This window comes from Procambarus clarkii, chromosome 87 (genome assembly GCF_040958095.1).
Source record: "Procambarus clarkii isolate CNS0578487 chromosome 87, FALCON_Pclarkii_2.0, whole genome shotgun sequence".
Lineage (NCBI taxonomy): Eukaryota > Metazoa > Arthropoda > Malacostraca > Decapoda > Cambaridae > Procambarus > Procambarus clarkii.
The window spans coordinates 6,504,416-6,522,943 of record NC_091236.1 but is presented as its reverse complement, the minus strand read 5'-3'; the positions used below and the strand labels follow the sequence as shown (position 1 = coordinate 6,522,943).

General features: G+C 46.4%; 1 protein-coding gene across 7 annotated transcripts in view; it reads left to right on the top strand.

Annotated features, from left to right (window-relative positions):
• CASK (peripheral plasma membrane protein CASK) overlaps nt 1–18,528 on the top strand; it is a 942,297-nt gene that overhangs the window by 640,912 nt on the left and 282,857 nt on the right. For 3 of the 7 annotated variants that reach the window (XM_045728953.2, XM_045728952.2, XM_045728954.2), the window contains exon 1: nt 6,795–7,762. The exons of 2 other annotated variants lie outside the window; for them this stretch is intronic. In XM_045728953.2, coding sequence (XP_045584909.2) covers nt 7,517–7,762 — 246 coding nt within the window. In that variant the 5' untranslated portion in view covers nt 6,795–7,516. Of the gene's footprint in view, nt 1–6,794; nt 7,763–18,528 lie in introns of those variants that run through there. 2 more of the 7 variants (XM_069317357.1, XM_045728956.2) reach the window with 2 other exon arrangements.

Here is an 18,528-nt window from a genome sequence, read left to right as displayed (position 1 = left end):
GAGTGGTAGACTTGCTGTGGTGTAGAGTGGTAGACTGGTAGACTTGCTGTGGTGTACAGTGGTAGACTTGCTGTGGTGTAGAGTGGTAGACTGGTAGACTTGCTGTGGTGTAGAGTGGTAGACTTGCTGTGGTGTAGAGTGGTAGACTTGCTGTAGTGTAGAGTGGTAGACTGGTAGACTTGCTGTGGTGTACAGTGGTAGACTTGCTGTGGTGTAGAGTGGTAGACTGGTAGACTTGCTGTGGTGTAGAGTGGTAGACTTGCTGTGGTGTAGAGTGGTAGACTTGCTGTGGTGTAGAGTGGTAGACTTGCTGTGGTGTAGAGTGGTAGACTTGCTGTGGTGTAGAGTGGTAGACTGGTTGTGGTGTAGAGTGGTAGACTTGTTGTGATGTAGAGTGGTAGACTTGCTGTGGTGTAGAGTGGTAGACTTGCTGTGGTGTAGAGTGGTAGACTTGCTGTGGTGTAGAGTGGTAGACTTGCTGTGGTGTAGAGTGGTAGACTGGCTGTGGTGTAGAGTGGTAGACTTGCTGTGGTGAAGAGTGGTAGACTTGCTGTGGTGTAGAGTGATAGACTTGCTGTGGTGTAGAGTGGTAGACTTGCTGTGGTGTAGAGTGGTAGACTTGCTGTGGTGTAGAGTGATAGACTTGCTGTGGTGTAGAGTGGTAGACTTGCTGTGGTGTAGAGTGATAGACTTGCTGTGGTGTAGAGTGGTAGACTTGCTGTGGTGTAGAGTGGTAGACTTGCTGTGGTGTAGAGTGATAGACTTGCTGTGGTGAAGAGTGATAGACTTGCTGTGGTGTAGAGTGATAGACTTGCTGTGGTGTAGAGTGGTAGACTTGCTGTGGTGTAGAGTGGTAGACTTGCTGTGGTGAAGAGTGGTAGACTTGCTGTGGTGTAGAGTGATAGACTTGCTGTGGTGTAGAGTGGTAGACTTGCTGTGGTGTAGAGTGGTAGACTTGCTGTGGTGTAGAGTGGTAGACTTGCTGTGGTGTAGAGTGATAGACTTGCTGTGGTGTAGAGTGGTAGACTTGCTGTGGTGTAGAGTGGTAGACTTGCTGTGGTGAAGAGTGGTAGACTTGCTGTGGTGTAGAGTGATAGACTTGCTGTGGTGTAGAGTGGTAGACTTGCTGTGGTGTAGAGTGGTAGACTTGCTGTGGTGTAGAGTGGTAGACTTGCTGTGGTGTAGAGTGATAGACTTGCTGTGGTGTAGAGTGGTAGACTTGCTGTGGTGTAGAGTGGTAGACTTGCTGTGGTGTAGAGTGATAGACTTGCTGTGGTGAAGAGTGATAGACTTGCTGTGGTGTAGAGTGATAGACTTGCTGTGGTGTAGAGCGGTAGACTTGCTGTGGTGTAGAGTGATAGACTTGCTGTGGTGTAGAGTGGTAGACTTGCTGTGGTGTAGAGTGGTAGACTGGCTGTGGTGTAGAGTGATAGACTTGCTGTGGTGTACAGTGGTAGACTTGCTGTGGTGTAGAGTGGTAGACTTGCTGTGGTGTAGAGTGGTAGACTTGCTGTGGTGTAGAGTGGTAGACTTGCTGTGGTGTAGAGTGGTAGACTTGCTGTGGTGTAGAGTGGTAGACTTGCTGTGGTGTAGAGTGGTAGAATGGCAGGCTTGTGGCTTTGGCTGGGTGTACTCGCCTAGTTCTGCTCACCTAGTTGAGCTTATAGGGTCGAACATCTCCTCTATTAGCACCGCTTTTCGACCATCATTAGTTCAATATAGTGACTTTTTTTCCACTCAGTCTTCTGGACATATTACATTTATAACTCTTTATTGAATATAACTCTTTATTGGACAAGTTCCTCATGTAGTGTCTTCCACTTGGTTAAAGTTCTTTAAACATCTTTACGTTCTTAAACGTTCTTTAAACAAAAGAACTTAAAGTTCTTTCTGACAGCCGACTGACTTGTCTGTGTTCTCACTATCATTATTCCTCGCATGTGTCATTGTCGCGTCATTATATTCCTGTTTAGTCCCCCCTTAATATGCGTTGTTGGTGCTCCTTTATAAAGCAAGTTGTGCTTTATAATTATCCGTTTAAATGTGATACTGAAAATAACAATTGGGTGTCTATTAATTAATAATATTTGGGTTTGTTTGTGTGACTCTGTTATGGGTAATTTGGTAATGATTGGGTTAATTGGGTCTTACTTAGAATCTTTGAATCTTTAGCATCTTAATTGTGACTTTTATTTACTCCTTATTGTCTTTGTTGAATGTTATCATGTCTTTGTTTGATCATTACGTGAGTTGACTTTGTATATTTAAATTTTTTCGTTTTTATCTATTTTTAATTACTAGTGTTATGTTGGTCTCTTATGAATATAATCATGTTTTAAGTGTTAGTTGTATGTTAACTGTTAATTTCAAATCGATTTTTTGTAATTTATATTGGACGATGAATGCTAATGAGCCTTCAAAACATTGTGGATTTTAATTGAAAAGTAATTTTTTAATTAAACAATATGTTCGTATTGTTATATATATATATATATATATATATATATATATATATATATATATATATATATATATATATATATATATATGACTATTTTTTCTGAGTTACATTCCTTCAATGCCTAAAAAATCATTCCTTCTGAAGATATATTAATATACGAAAGTACTAAAGGAAATTCCTGTTTCAATTCTTCCTCCGTGGTCTGACACTGTCACATTTTAACAATTGTGACAATGTCACAATTTTTAATTGTGACACTGTCACAATTAACACATCACGTGTTAATTGTCGTGATTTACACACACACACACACGGGCAAATGGGACAGGAGTCATTGCTGTAAACAACCGATAGCTGGAAAGGCGGGATCCAAGAGTCAATGCTCGATCCTGCAAGCACAAATAGGTGAATACAAATAGGTGAGTACACACACACACACACACACACACACACACACACACACACACACACACTCACACACACACACACACACACACACACACACACACACACACACACACACACACACACACACTTCAGACCAAAAGTCTGAATCATTATGTTAAATAAGAAAGTGTGTAAAGTTAAGGATTATTAGATTGTGGCCGCCATGTTGGACTCGTTAGGGTAGATGGACAAAAACTATTTTCCCACTCGTGTATTACTGTTTTTCACGGTCTGACTTCTTCCTTCCTCCTCTGACCTCCTGTCAACGTGCACAGTAACTGTTAGTCTCCTACCGTCAACGTACACAGTAACTGTCAGTCTCTCACCGTCAACGTGCACAGTAACTGTCAGTCTCCTACCGTCAACCTGCACAGTAACTGTCAGTCTCCTACCGTCAACGTGCACAGTAACTGTCAGTCTCCTACCGTCAACGTGCACAGTAACTGTTAGTCTCTTACCGTCAACGTACACAGTAACTGTTAGTCTCTTACCGTCAACGTGCACAGTAACTGTTAGTCTCTTACCGTCAACGTGCACAGTAACTGTTAGTCTCTTACCATCAACGTACACAGTAACTGTTAGTCTCCTACCGTCAACGTGCACAGTAACTGTTAGTCTCCTACCGTCAACGTGCACAGTAACTGTTAGTCTCTTACCGTCAACGTGCACAGTAACTGTTAGTCTCTTACCGTCAACGTACACAGTAACTGTTAGTCTCTTACCGTCAACGTGCACAGTAACTGTTAGTCTCTTACCGTCAACGTGCACAGTAACTGTTAGTCTCTTACCGTCAACGTGCACAGTAACTGTTAGTCTCCTCCCGTCAACGTACACAGTAACTGTTAGTCTCTTACCGTCAACGTGCACAGTAACTGTTAGTCTTTTACCGTCAACGTACACAGTAACTGTTAGTCTCTTACCGTCAACGTGCACAGTAACTGTCAGTCTCCTACCGTCAACGTACACAGTAACTGTCAGTCTCTAACCGTCAACGTGCACAGTAACTGTCAGTCTCCTACCGTCAACGTACACAGTAACTGTCAGTCTCTAACCGTCAACGTGCACAGTAACTGTCAGTCTCCTACCGTCAATGTACACAGTAACTGTCAGTCTCCTACCGTCAACGTGCACAGTAACTGTCAGTCTCTTACCGTCAACCTGCACAGTAACTGTCAGTCTCTTACCGTCAACCTGCACAGTAACTGTCAGTCTCTCACCGTCAACCTGCACAGTAACTGTCAGTCTCTTACCGTCAACGTACACAGTAACTGTCAGTCTCTTACCGTCAACCTCCACAGTAACTGTCAGTCTCTTACCGTCATTGTGCACAGTAACTGTCAGTCTCTTACCGTCAACGTGCACAGTAACTGTCAGTCTCTCACCGTCAACGTACACAGTAACTGTCAGTCTCTTACCGTCAACGTGCACAGTAACTGTCAGTCTCTTACCGTCAATGTGCACAGTAACTGTCAGTCTCTCACCGTCAACGTACACAGTAACTGTCAGTCTCTTACCGTCAACGTGCACAGTAACTGTCAGTCTCTTACCGTCAACGTGCACAGTAACTGTCAGTCTCTTACCGTCAACGTGCACAGTAACTGTCAGTCTCTTACCGTCAACGTGCACAGTAACTGTCAGTCTCTTACCGTCAACGTGCTCAGTAACTGTCAGTCTCTCACCGTCAACGTACACAGTAACTGTCAGTCTCTCACCGTCAACGTGCACAGTAACTGTTAGTCTCTCACCGTCAACGTGCACAGTAACTGTTAGTCTCTCACCGTCAACGTGCACAGTAACTGTTAGTCTCTCACCGTCAACGTGCACAGTAACTGTTAGTCTCTCACCGTCAACGTGCACAGTAACTGTTAGTCTCTCACCGTCAACGTACACAGTAACTGTCAGTCTCGCCTTTCGTTGAAAGTAAAAATAGTGAATTAGTTTACAGTTTTTCGCTCAGCATATTAATGGCAAATTTGCATGGTGATTGGTTGGTTAGTTCTGTCTGTATCATATGGGGGGAGGGGGTGTAGGGGGGGGTGTGGGGGTCACCTTTGGTGTCTTAAGGGGGGTGTGGTGGTGTGGTGGTGGGGGTGTGGTGGGGGTGTAGGGGTGTGGGGGTGTGGTGGGGGTGTGGGGGTCACCTCTGGTGTCTTAAGGGGGGTGTGGTGGTGTGGAGGGGGTGTGGGGGTGTGGGGTCACCTTTGGTGTCTTAAGGGGGGTGTGGTGGGGGGTATGGGGGGTGTGGGGGTCACCTCTGGTGTCTTAAGGGGGGTGTGGTGGTGTGGAGGGGGTGTGGGGGTGTGGGGGTCACCTTTGGTGTCTTAAGGGGGCTGTGGTGGTGTGGAGGGGGTGTGGGGGTGTGGGGGTCACCTTTGGTGTCTTAAGGGGGGTGTGGTGGTGTGGTGGTGGGGGTGTGGGGGTGTGGGGGTGTGGGGGTGTGGGGGGTGTGGTGGGGGTATGGTGGGAGTGTGGGGGGAGACGTTGTGGGTGTTGGTCAGAGTTGAGTTTGTGTGTGTGTGTGTGTGTTGTTGTTGTTGTTGTATATGTGTGGTGAGTATGTGGGCCTGCGGGCCGCTCCAAGCAACAGCCTGGTGGACCAAACTCTCACAAGTCAAGTCTGGCCTCGGGCCGGGTTTGTGGAGTAGAAGAACTCCCAGAACCCCATCAACCAGGTATGTCTCCAGCCTAGTTTGGCTAGCTAAGGTTGAGTTTCAACTCTTGGGCCCCACCTGTCATCATTCAACCAGCTGGTGTACATGGTTCAATCATATGAGGGCTGTCCCAACTACATCTGAACAATTCTTGTAGTATACTTATGGTAAATTCTGGCATAGATTCTACCTGCATTAAATTGTTTGTGTACCAAGCGTGCCAAATAGTTTGTCATTGCCTGCCTTGTCCGTTACCCTGAGTATTTTGTATGTGGGGATCCTGTCTCCCTGGTGTTTTTCAGTTGCAGTAACATGAAGTTTAGAACAAATGTATGAAACTCTTGACGAGAAAAGGCTAATCAAGCCCTTTACTAGAGAAGGTTTTCAAACTCTTGCTCGGATAAAATTTATATAAATAAAAAATGGTCTTCATCGGTCTCAGCAGTTTTGCATATTAATATATAAATATATATATATGTATATATAATATAAAAAATTTGCATAATGAACTTGAACTGAAAATTTACTTTCCTTCGGCTTAAAGTGCATAAATTGCCCAAGATAATCCTATTTTTTAATGAAAAAGTCCAATTTTGCTTTCAAATAAAAAATGGGTAGTCATAAATTTAAGAATCTTATATATATATATATATATATATATATATATATATATATATATATATATATATATATATATATATATATATATATATATATATATATATATAAATTTTACATTTGCGTGGGGCATGAGCAGTAAAACATAGCTAATAAGACGTTCATAAGTTGGTGGGAGTAATTTTGGAGTGTGTCGCTGAGAGCCTCGTGAGTGACAGCTTAAAAATTGTTTGGGACTTGTGGTGGAGTCTTGAGACGCTTCCTCACCCCTCCCCAGGGGTGAGGAACCTAGGTAGGAGCCAGGGGGTCTTCCTCCTGCCTGGGGAAAGTCCACAAAAGTAGTTGCCTCCTCAAGAGGTCCTCCTCAAAGGGGTCCTCCTCAAAGGGGTCCTCCTTAAAGGGGTCCTCCTCAAGAGGTCCTCCTCAAGAGGTCCTCCTCAAGGGGGTCCTCCTCAAAGGGGTCCTCCTCAAAGGGGTCCTCCTCAAGAGGTCCTTCTCAAGGGGGTCCTCCTCAAAGGGGTCCTCCTCAAAGGCGTCCTCCTCAAGAGGTCCTCCTCAAGAGGTCCTCCTCAAGAGGTCCTCCTCAAGAGGTCCTCCTCAAGGGGGGTCCTCCTCAAAGTGCCTCATCTCTCGAGTCGTCGCCTCTTCCATTCGTACTCATGCACACTCATCTATGCTATCTCTCACCGTATTATACTCAGCCATACCCATTCATACTCATTATTCTCTCCGGGAACACCATCTTCCTGTTGAGGCAGAGTGAGTTAGAGGCTTGTGGGACCCTCATCTTGCCAGAGGATAGAAGACAGACTATCTGTTACCTGTTCTAGTCAGGAGCCAGGGCAGTGCGGCCCTATACTCTACCTTAACTCAAAAATAAATGATCAATTCTTGGGTCCAGATCTCCAGGGATCTCATTAACGTGCCAGATTAATTATTAATCCATCAGTTAATCTTGTACTCACCACCTCTGCTCCTATTCACTAGATAATCGCTGCAGTAAATTAATGTATGTTAAGTCCCCAATAAAACTTTGGCGACGTTTGGAATATTTTTCAAAACTAACTTTAGTGTAAAAAATACTTTTGGGACAAGTTAGACTTCATTAGAAGAATCTGTGATAAAAATGGAAAATTAAAATCGTTAAAAGTATTATACATACTGTTGTATATTTGGGGTTTGAGAGCAAGCAGGAAAATATTAGTGCGTGTGTATGAATATGAGAAAGATACCATAAGGACTACAGCGAATTAACAAGCCCTATGGGACCTTGGACTGCGACCTTCTCCTGTAGTGGCTCCGTCAGGCTGCGGTGTGTCGAGCCTGAAGGCGGCCCAATATGACGGTGTTGGCCCCAGACAGTCGTCGAGGCCTCGACCCTAGTAGTCGAGCCCAAGCTCCAGCCCCCTGGTCCCTCCCTGCTCTACTAGAAGCAACTCCTGACGGCGCTGAGGAACTCATCTACCGAAAGACCTTTCCCAAGGGTCAGCTCCCTGTCCGGGGCGCCGCCCCCGGCTGTCAGGACATCTGTCAGCTGCAGCTGCTGACGCAGGCTCTCACCACCACCATCAACATGCTCTGCTACGTAAGTTACCTCTTGCTTTATAGAGCTTTTAAACCAGTGTTTACTCTATCGTAGAATATAAAGAATCTGAGTATTGATCCTGGAAAAAGAGTTCGCTTGTATATTAAACTTACCATCCTGATAAAAGATGATTATGTAGAAAGTATATTTTCACGGTAAATAGATTTTTAAATCGTTATTGTAAATAGATTTTAATTTCGTAAACCATGTCGCTTCAACTTGATGAAATTTTAATCCGCCAAGATGTGAAGGAGCTTTGGCGATGAGGGGGCGGCCGAGGAGTGCTGTAATAGAGGGTCTCCGTCAGCTTTGATCTGCGGGAGTGTGACCGTGGGCCATGACTTAAATTATACGCTGGGGGGAAAATTGTATTTGCTTTACTAGCAGGTGAAGAGTGTGTAGATGAACTGGGAGCTTTGAGCCAGCTGGGTACACGTGCCTTCCTTAGTGGAGGGGAATGAGGTAAGCGGGGTTTTCTTCCTATTGGGGAGTGTTGTACATGCTGCTATGGCGGTGTGTTCACTCATAGGATGAGTGGCGGTGCCCAATACTGTCACTATGGCGGTGTGTCCACTCATGGGATGAGTGGTGCTGCCCAATACTGTCACTATGGCGGTGTGTTCACTCATGGGATGAGTGGCGCTGCCCAATACTGTCACTATGGCGGTGTGTTCACTCACAGGATGAGTGGCGCTGCCCAATACTGTCACTATGGCGGTGTGTCCACTCATGGGATGAGTGGTGCTGCCCAATACTGTCACTATGGCGGTGTATCCACTCACAGGATGAGTGGCGCTGCCCAATACTGTCACTATGGCGGTGTGTTCACTCATGGGATGAGTGGTGCTGCCCAATACTGTCACTATGGCGGTGTGTTCACTCATGGGATGAGTGGCGCTGCCCAATACTGTCACTATGGCGGTGTGTCCACTCACAGGGTGAGTGACGCTGCCCAATACTGTCACTATGGCGGTGTGTCCACTGACAGGATGAGTGGCGCTGCCCAATACTGTCACTATGGCGGTGTGTCCACTCACAGGATGAGTGACGCTGCCCAATACTGTCACTATGGCGGTGTGTCCACTCACAGGATGAGTGACGCTGCCCAATACTGTCACTATGGCGGTGTGTTCACTCACAGGATGAGTGACGCTGCCCAATACTGTCACTATGGCGGTGTGTCCACTCACAGGATGAGTGACGCTGCCCAATAAACTTACCCCTCGGGCAAAAATTTTAAAATTTAATGAGGGGATTAGGGTCAGTCTGCGTGTGTGTGTCTGCAGGGTCGAGTGTCTTAGCTCTTGGAACCCACCTTTCTAGCCGTCTGTGTATCTAATATACGGACTCCTGACCTACTTTTCTCAATCGTATCTTCTACATATATTTCTATGTATTTATGTATATATATGTTGAATACACAGATTTAAATTATATAAAAAAGTTAACATATATACTCCAGTGAAATGTAGTTCATATAAAATATATATATATATATATATATATATATATATATATATATATATATATATATATATATATATATATATATATATATATATATATATATATAAAGAACAGTCAATGGCCATTCACGTTCAGCAACGCATGAAGGGCATTGTCTCAGTTCCTTAAAATGAAGCTCAAAAATATAGCTACAAATCTAGGCTTTATTGTAGTATTAAAAACAAAACTAACAGCATTTTGAACAAAACTAGTTGGGTCCCCTTTACACGTGTTTTCTAGCATATATTTTTTTTTTACATCCTGCTAAAGAGAATACGAACTTACTGTTTTAACTCGTAGTTAACTCACCCATGGGTAACTCACCCTTGGATAATGCCCCGTAGGTAATTCACCCATGGGTAACTCACCCTTGGATAACACAATATAATTAACTCACCCATGGGTAACTCACCCATGGGTAACTCACCCATGGGTAACTCACCCATGGTTCCTCAAAATGAAAAGTAAAGTAAAAGTAGACTTTGGTCTGACGTTGAGAGCAGGAATATATTTCCATGAACACTGAGGCGAGGATTATTTCTCTTCTCAAGGGGAAAGAGTCGACAAAAAACACATAGAAATGTCACAGACAAGTTTTGTGTTTTGGACGGGCCCGTCTGCCCGTCTCTCCCCTGGAAACACAACCCGTAACTGTCTCTATTTTCCGCTTGTTACAACTTGTAATGAAGTTGTTACATCTTGGCTTAACGTGTTTATGACGTATTAGAACGTTGTTACAACTTGCTATATTGGTTGTTATAACTGGTTAGGAAGTGTTAAAACTTGTTGGAACGTTGTACCAACGTCGTAGTTTCGGTGTGTGTTTTGGACGGGCCCGTCTGCCCGTCTCTCCCCTGGAAACACAAACCGAAACTGTCTCTATTTTCCGCTTGTTACAACTTGTAATGAAGTTGTTACATCTTGGCTTAACGTGTTTATGACGTATTAGAACGTTGTTACAACTTGCTATATTGGTTGTTATAACTGGTTAGGAGGTGTTAAAACTTGTTGGAACGTTGTACCAACGTCGTAGTTTCGGTGTGTGTTTTGGACGGGCCCGTCTGCCCGTCTCTGTCTCATTGGTACGGACGGGAGATGACAGGATGGTGGAGCGTAACTCAAGAGTAAGCTTAGCAGTTAATATGTAAAAGTATTTCTGAGAGAAGTGACAAGTTTAATATTTCCGGACTTTGTCAGTTCGGTGGGTGACACCCACATCTACACCCTCACTGTGAGGTGTGAGGACCATCTACACCCCTCACTGTGAGGTGTGAGGACCACCTACACCCTCACTGTGAGGTGTGAGGACCACCTACACCCTCACTGTGAGGTGTGAGGACCACCTACACCCTCACTGTGAGGTGTGAGGACCACCTACACCCTCACTGTGAGGTGTGAGGACCACCTACACCCTCACTGTGAGGTGTGAGGACCACCTACACCCCTCACTGTGAAGTGTGAGGACCACCTACACCCCTCACTGTGAGGTGTGAGGACCACCTACACCCTCACTGTGAGGTGTGAGGACCACCTACACCCTCACTGTGACGTGTGAGGACCATCTACACCCCTCACTGTGAGGTGTGAGGACCATCTACACCCTCACTGTGAGGTGTGAGGACCATCTACACCCTCACTGTGAGGTGTGAGGACCCCCTACACCCTCACTGTGAGGTGTGAGGACCACCTACACCCCTCACTGTGAGGTGTGAGGACCACCTACACCCCTCACTGTGAGGTGTGAGGACCACCTACACCCTCACTGTGAGTTGTGAGGGCCACCTACACCCTCACTGTGAGGTGTGAGGACCACCTACACCCTCACTGTGAGGTGTGAGGACCACCTACACCCCTCACTGTGAGGTGTGAGGACCATCTATACTCCTCACTGTGAGGTGTGAGGACCACCTACACCCTCACTGTGAGGTGTGAGGACCACCTACACCCCTCACTGTGAGGTGTGAGGACCACCTACACCCTCACTGTGAGGTGTGAGGACCACCTACACCCTCACTGTGAGGTGTGAGGACCACCTACACCCTCACTGTGAGGTGTGAGGACCACCTACACCCTCACTGTGAGGTGTGAGGACCACCTACACCCTCACTGTGAGGTGTGAGGACATTATGAGTGCTCGAGGCTCGAGCTTGCTCCAGTAGACATTATGGTAATGGTAAATTAATGATCTGTCCTCATATATCGATAAGAACCTCGTATCGGGCCCGGAACCTCATTCTGTCGAGGTTATCTTGGCTATCTTTAAGTTATTTTGAGGTTGGTTACCTTTTAAGTTATTTTGAGGCTATCTTTTAAGGTATCTTAGTTATCTTTAAGTTATCTTGGTTATCTTGAGATGATTTCGGGGCATAATGTCCCCGCGGCCCGGTCCTCGACCAGGTCTCCACCCCCAGGAAGCAGCCCGTGACAGCTGACTAACTCCCCAGGTACCTATTTTACTGCTAGGTCACAGGGGCATCAGGGTGAAAGAAACTCTGCCCATTGTTTCTCTCCGGCGCCCGGGATCGAACCCTGGACCACAGGATCACGCGTCCAGTGTTCTGCCCGCTCAGCCACCGGCTCCCTGGTATGATAGCTGGTAGTAGCTTCCCACAACTCTACTTTGTTCTACTTTGCGGTTTTTCTTTTAATTATTAAACTAATCAACACTGGTTGTTGACTTTGGTTATCTTTTGTTTATTGGAGTAGTTATCAATTTGGTTCGTTATTTGAGTCGCGAGGTCACATCTCTACCTGAATTTACCTTACCTGAGGGACACAATCTCCAGTGGCCACCGAGAAGGGGGGTGGGGTGGGGGACAAGAAGCCGACGGCTAATCAATGGTCCCTCAATATTCCCGATGATGGGGAGCCGGTCGGCCGAGCGGACAGCACGCTAGATTTGTGATGCTGTGGTCCCGGGTTCGATCCCAGGCGCCGGCGAGAAACAATGGGCAGAGTTTCTTTCGCCCTGTGCCCCTGTTACCTAGCAGTAAAATAGGTACCTGGGTGTTAGTCAGCTGTCACGGGCTGCTTCCTGGGGGTGGAGGCCTGGTCGAAGACCGGGCCGCGGGGACACTAAAAAAAAAAACGAAATCATCTCAAGATAACCTCAAGATAACCCCTATGGGAGAAAAGTCAGTCGAGTCCTTCAATCATGCTTCTTGAGATTGGAGCTGTTGCCTCCTTGTGTGATTTACATTGGGCATTGAAATGAGTTGGATTAGCGTCTTCCGATTGATTTATTATTTTAAGGGACTCGGTGAGATGAGCCTTATCATGTCCGGTTTGTTGTGTGGTTCTCAGGCTTCTGAGAGTCGACCTAGTTTTGGGGTGATGTATGTCGCTCTGTGTTGAAGTTTTTCCAGGGGACAGGTATTAGTGGAGAAAGGAACTAGGTATTAGTGAGGGTACAGGGAGTAATTATTAATATGGAAATGGAGTAATTATTGATTAGGGGAAGCAAGTAATCACAGGTAACGGAGAGAGGGTAATTAGACAGTGATTAATTCTACCTGTTCCTTCCTCTAATTGCCATAACACTGCCATTCTGTTTTACTGGCATCATTTTTCAGAAGTAAAACCCTCATTTGTAAGAGAAAATGGCGCTTGTAATTGGCATTTAGTGCCATTATAAGTAATAGGTTAACTACCGTCCTTGCTCCCTCCCCATTAATGGTTCCCTCCCCCCTTAGTCACCCCCTTAACTGGTCCTCCTACCTCTGGCAACACATTCAACTCTCTCATTAAAACTTCAGTGTCATTATCAGAGCCCCTTCAGTCATTATCAGAGCCCTTCAGTCATTATCAGAGCCCCTTCACTCATTATCAGAGCCCCTTCAGTCATTATCAGAGCCCCTTCAGTCATTATCAGAGCCCCTTCAGTCATTATCAGAGCCCCTTCACTCATTATCAGAGCCCTTCAGTCATTATCAGAGCCCCTTCAGTCATTATCAGAGCCCCTTCAGTCATTATCAGAGCCCCTTCAGTCATTGTCAGAGCCCTTCAGTCATTATCAGAGCCCCTTCAGTCATTATCAGGGCCCTTCAGTCATTGTCAGAGCCCCTTCAGTCATTATCAGAGCCCTTCGCTCATTATCAGAGCCCTTCAGTCATTATCAGAGCCCTTCAGTCATTATCAGAGCCCTTCAGTCATTATCAGAGCCCTTCACTCATTATCAGAGCCCCTTCAGTCATTATCAGAGCCCTTCACTCATTATCAGAGCCCCTTCAGTCATTATCAGAGCCCTTCACTCATTATCAGAGCCCCTTTCACATTGCTGCTACTTAGTATGGTGATAGTCATCACACTGCACCACACACCATACACTGCTGTACCACAGTATGGTGTCATTCATCACCATACACCATACACTGCTGTACCACAGTATGGTGACAGATCACCATACACCATACACTGCTGTACCACAGTATGGTGACAGATCACCATACGCCATACACTGCTGTACCACAGTATGGTGACAGATCACCATACACCATACACTGCTGTACCACAGTATGGTGACAGATCACCATACACCATACACTGCTGTACCACAGTATGGTGACAGATCACCATACACTGCTGTACCACAGTATGGTGACAGATCACCATACACCATACACTGCTGTACCACAGTATGGTGACAGATCACCATACACCATACACTGCTGTACCACAGTATGGTGACAGATCACCATACACCATACACTGCTGTACCACAGTATGGTGACAGATCACCATACACCATACACTGCTGTACCACAGTATGGTGACAGATCACCATACACCATACACTGCTGTACCACAGTATGGTGACAGATCACCATACACTGCTGTACCACAGTATGGTGACAGATCACCATACACTGCTGTACCACAGTATGGTGACAGATCACCATACACTGCTGTACCACAGTATGGTGACAGATCACCATACACCATACACTGCTGTACCACAGTATGGTGACAGATCACCATACACTGCTGTACCACAGTATGGTGACAGATCACCATACACCATACACTGCTGTACCACAGTATGGTGACAGATCACCATACACCATACACTGCTGTACCACAGTATGGTGACAGATCACCATACACCACAGCCAGTGTGATGCCTCCCAATACCTCCGTTATAACCCAACATAACCCAACATATCTTAACGCCACGTCTTAAAAAAAACGAATGACTGCCCTGAGAGGCACAGTGCCCCAAGATGGCGGTCTTGAAGGCCTCAGGGGGCACCTCATTACTCGCCTCACGAGGCACACCTCACAGTGCCAGGGGGCCCCCGTTATAAACAACAGTTCTCCTCATTCTTTGGTGAGTTCCGGCTGGTGAGGGCCGGAGGCGAGGCCTCGCTGCCTCTAACCTAATTATTTCTTCTGCGAGGAGCGAGACGGATTTCCCCCTTAGAGCGATGAAGACCATTTAGCTATGTAAGGGCTAAAAGGGGTTTGGGAACCCCTTTGATGGAAAGGTAAAATGTCCCTTTTTTCCCCTTGTGTGACGGGGAGCAGTGAGGGGTGGGGGGGGGGATAGTGAGGGGGACCTCACTTTCGTTCTGAAGAAAGCATTTCAAATCCCCTTTGGCCGTGCACACACACATGTGAACACCACACCGTTGCGCCGAGGCGTCAGCAGGCGTCAGCAGGCGTCGTCAACTGACGTCAGCAGGCGTTAGTAGGCGTCAACAAACGTCAGCAGACGTCAGCAGGCCTCAGCAAGCCCTCAGCAGACGTCAGCATGCGTCAGCAGACGTCAGCATGCGTTAGCAGACGTCACCATGCGTCAGCAGACGTCAGCAGGCCTCAGCAAGCCCTCAGCAGACGTCAGCATGCGTCAGCAGACGTCACCATGCGTTAGCAGACGTCACCATGCGTCAGCAGACGTCAGCATGCGTCAGCAGGCGTCAGGAGGAAGAATGCAACCAAAAAAAAAAGAGATTTTTAGAGTTTTATTTTTGTGTTGGTGTCTTGTGGGCGGCCAAGACGGCTCTTTGAGGAGCTCTTTGAGGCGCTCTTTGTCAGGTCATTGTGACGAGCAGAGCGGGTTATGGCCCCTCTCTTTGTGGACTTACTGTCTCGGCAGGCTCCAGCTCTTAGCTCTTGGACCCCGCCTTTCTAACCCTCGCATATCTAATGACTCCCGACCTTATTTTCTTGTATCATATATTTTCTACACATGTTTCTCTCACTCACACATGTCTAGGATGTGTGTGTTTGTGTGGAACTCCCACGTGCGTATTTACACCTAGGTGAACAGATGCATCAGATAAAAGAAACATTGCCGTTTTGTTTCTGTCTCGCCTGGGAATCGAACTCAGGGTCTTTGAACTAGTCGACAGTTACGACTTCGCCAGCCACGAGCCGCTGATTATATCATCTTGATGTGGACTTGAGGAGACAGGTTCAGGGTTATCTTGAGATGATTTCGGGGCTCAGTGTACCCGCGGCCCGGTCCTCGACCAGGCCTCCACCCCTAGGAAGCAGCCCGTGACAGCTGACTAACTCCCCAGGTACCTATTTTACTGCTAGGTAACAGGGGCATCAGGGTGAAAGAAACTCTGCCCATTGTTTCTCGCCGGCGCCCGGCATCGAACCCAGGACCACATAATCACGCGTCCAGTGCTCTGTCCGCTCAGCCACCGGCTCCCTAGGGGGGTTGGGGTGTGTGTACTCAACTATTTGAACCTACAAGATCAAGCATTAGCTCTTGGACCCCGATTTTGTATCCACAGGTTGTCTAATGCAATGACTCCGGATTTATTTTCCTATCATATCTGAGGGCCTGGTAGCCTGGTGGATAGCGCGCAGGACTCGTAATTCTGTGACGCGGGTTCGATTCCCGCACGAGGCAGAAACAAATGGGCAAAGTTTCTTTCACCCTGAATGCCCCTGTTACCTAGCAGTAAATAGGTACCTGGGTGTTAGTCAGCTGTTACGGGCTGCTTCCTGGGGGTGGAGGCCTGGTCGAGGACCGGGCCGCGGGGACACTAAAGCCCCGAAATCATCTCAAGATAACACTCAAGATAGGTTAAAATTATGAATGTAGTTTGCTTCTTCAGCGTGTTCCCTTAGTTCATATCACTTTCCCACTCTTCTTACGCTTAAAGAAAGCTTTATGAAACCCCTGAGACTGATCTGAGTCTTAGGCTTCAGCTCCTGGCCCTTGTTTTATGGGGATTCACTGTGAACAGTTCCTCTTTTTCCACTCTGTCAATTCCTTTAAGTGTTTTATACGTCTCTATACCTGGATGTACCTGGGTGGAGTTGCTAGAGTTCTTCTGCTCCCCCGAGCTCATTCTGTGGCGAGGCGCTCTCTCTCTGTCTCTGTGTGTGTGTCTCTCTCTCTGTGTCTCTCTCTCTCTCTCTCTCTCTCTCTGTGTCTCTCTCTCTCTCTCTCTCTCTGTGTCTCTCTCTCTCTCTCTCTCTGTGTCTCTCTCTCTCTCTCTCTCTCTGTGTCTCTCTCTCTCTCTCTGTCTCTCTCTCTCTCTCTCTCTCTCTCTCTCTCTCTCTCTCTCTCTCTCTCTCTCTCTCTCTCTCTCTCTCTCTCTCTCTCTCTCTCTCTCTCTGTGTCTCTCTCTCTCTCTCTCTCTCTCTCTCTCTCTCTCTCTCTCTCTCTCTCTCTCTCTCTCTCTCTCTCTCTCTCTCTCTCTCTCTCTCTCTCTCTCTCATAGCTTTTTGTATACTCGTGACTGTCCTTGGAGAGCGGCAGGTAAAGCCACAAGCCACACGGGGATTTGCAGCGAGACAGAGATATGGATTTAAAATGACAGACAGAGTGAGAGTGAGACGGAAGTCTGGTGAGAGAAGGAAAGAGAGGAAATAAGAATAAGTTTATAAGAAAGGAAGAGATGTACACATTGGAAACGAGCGTCATTGTGAGAGTGAGAGAGAGGTTGGTGGTGAGAGTGAGAGACAGGGGAGGCTGGTGGTGAGAGTGAGAGAGAGTGGAGGTTGGTGGTGAGAGAGAGAGACAGAGAGAGAGAGAGAGAGAGAGAGAGAGAGAGAGAGAGAGAGACAGACAGACAGACAGACAGACAGACAGACAGACAGACAGACAGACAGACAGACAGACAGAGAGAGAGAGACAGAGACAGAGAGAGAGAGAGAGAGAGAGAGAGAGAGGGAAGAAATAAGGAAAGCTATAAGGAGAGAGAGAGAGAGAGATCCAGTGATCCAAGTTCTACTAACACTGACTTGGTCTGACACGACCTTGTTTAATTTAAGGCATTTAAATGTCTTTCATCCACTTGTAGACTTGGATCATATCGCCTCTCCTCATTCACTTCTCCGGAGAAGTTAAATTAACTCCCTATAACTCAGACGTCGTAAGGAAAATTTCAATTACTAAAGATTAAAATTCTCATCCTTCCTTGAATGTTTTCAATAAAATTTTTTGTTCTTCTGGTTCTATAGGACAAAAAAAAAACCCGTGTTTGAAAATATCGCGGTTATTGCGGGTCGCTAAATACACCGCGGGTTTAATCAAACAATTTATAACATTGTACACTAGTGTAAAGAGGGTCGGCGTTATTAAATATATATTTCATTCTGGTAACGCGGTCTTGTACTAACCTAATTGTGCTTGCGGGGGTTGAGCTCTGACTCTTTGGTCCCGCCTCTCAACTGTCAATCAACTGGTGTACAGGTTCCTGAGCCTACTGGGCTCTATCATATCTACATTTGAAACTGTGTATGGAGTCAGCCTCGACCACATCACTGCCTAGTGCATTCCATTTATTAACTACTGTGACACTGAAAAAGTTCTTTCTAACGTCTCTGTGGCTCATCTGGGTACTAAGTTTCCACCTGTGTCCCCTTGTTCGTGTCCCACCAGTGTTGAAGAGTTTGTCTTTGTCCACCCTGTCATTTCCCCTGAGAATTTTGTAGGTGGTTATCATGTCTCCCCTTACCCTTCTGTTTTCCAGCGACATGAGGTTCAGCTCCTTTAGCCTTGTGTGTGTGTGTATGTGTGGGGAGGGGGGGAGGGCGGGTTACTAGCTGGTTGTCCTCACCTGGTTGTACCCTCAACGGAGTCGAGGGTTTGCTCTGAAGCCTCAACTTTTTGCGATTAGTAGTTCAGTGTAAGTCTGTTTCATTCACTTGTCTTATCATATTTACATTTACAGTTGTGTATGTACAGTTGTAAATGTACAGTTGTAAATGTGCTGGCAGTGTGAGCGTCTGTTCTTAGTTCTCGGCTCAAACTGTAGAATGTTCTTCTCACAATTGTGAGTCATTTGTGTTGCTAG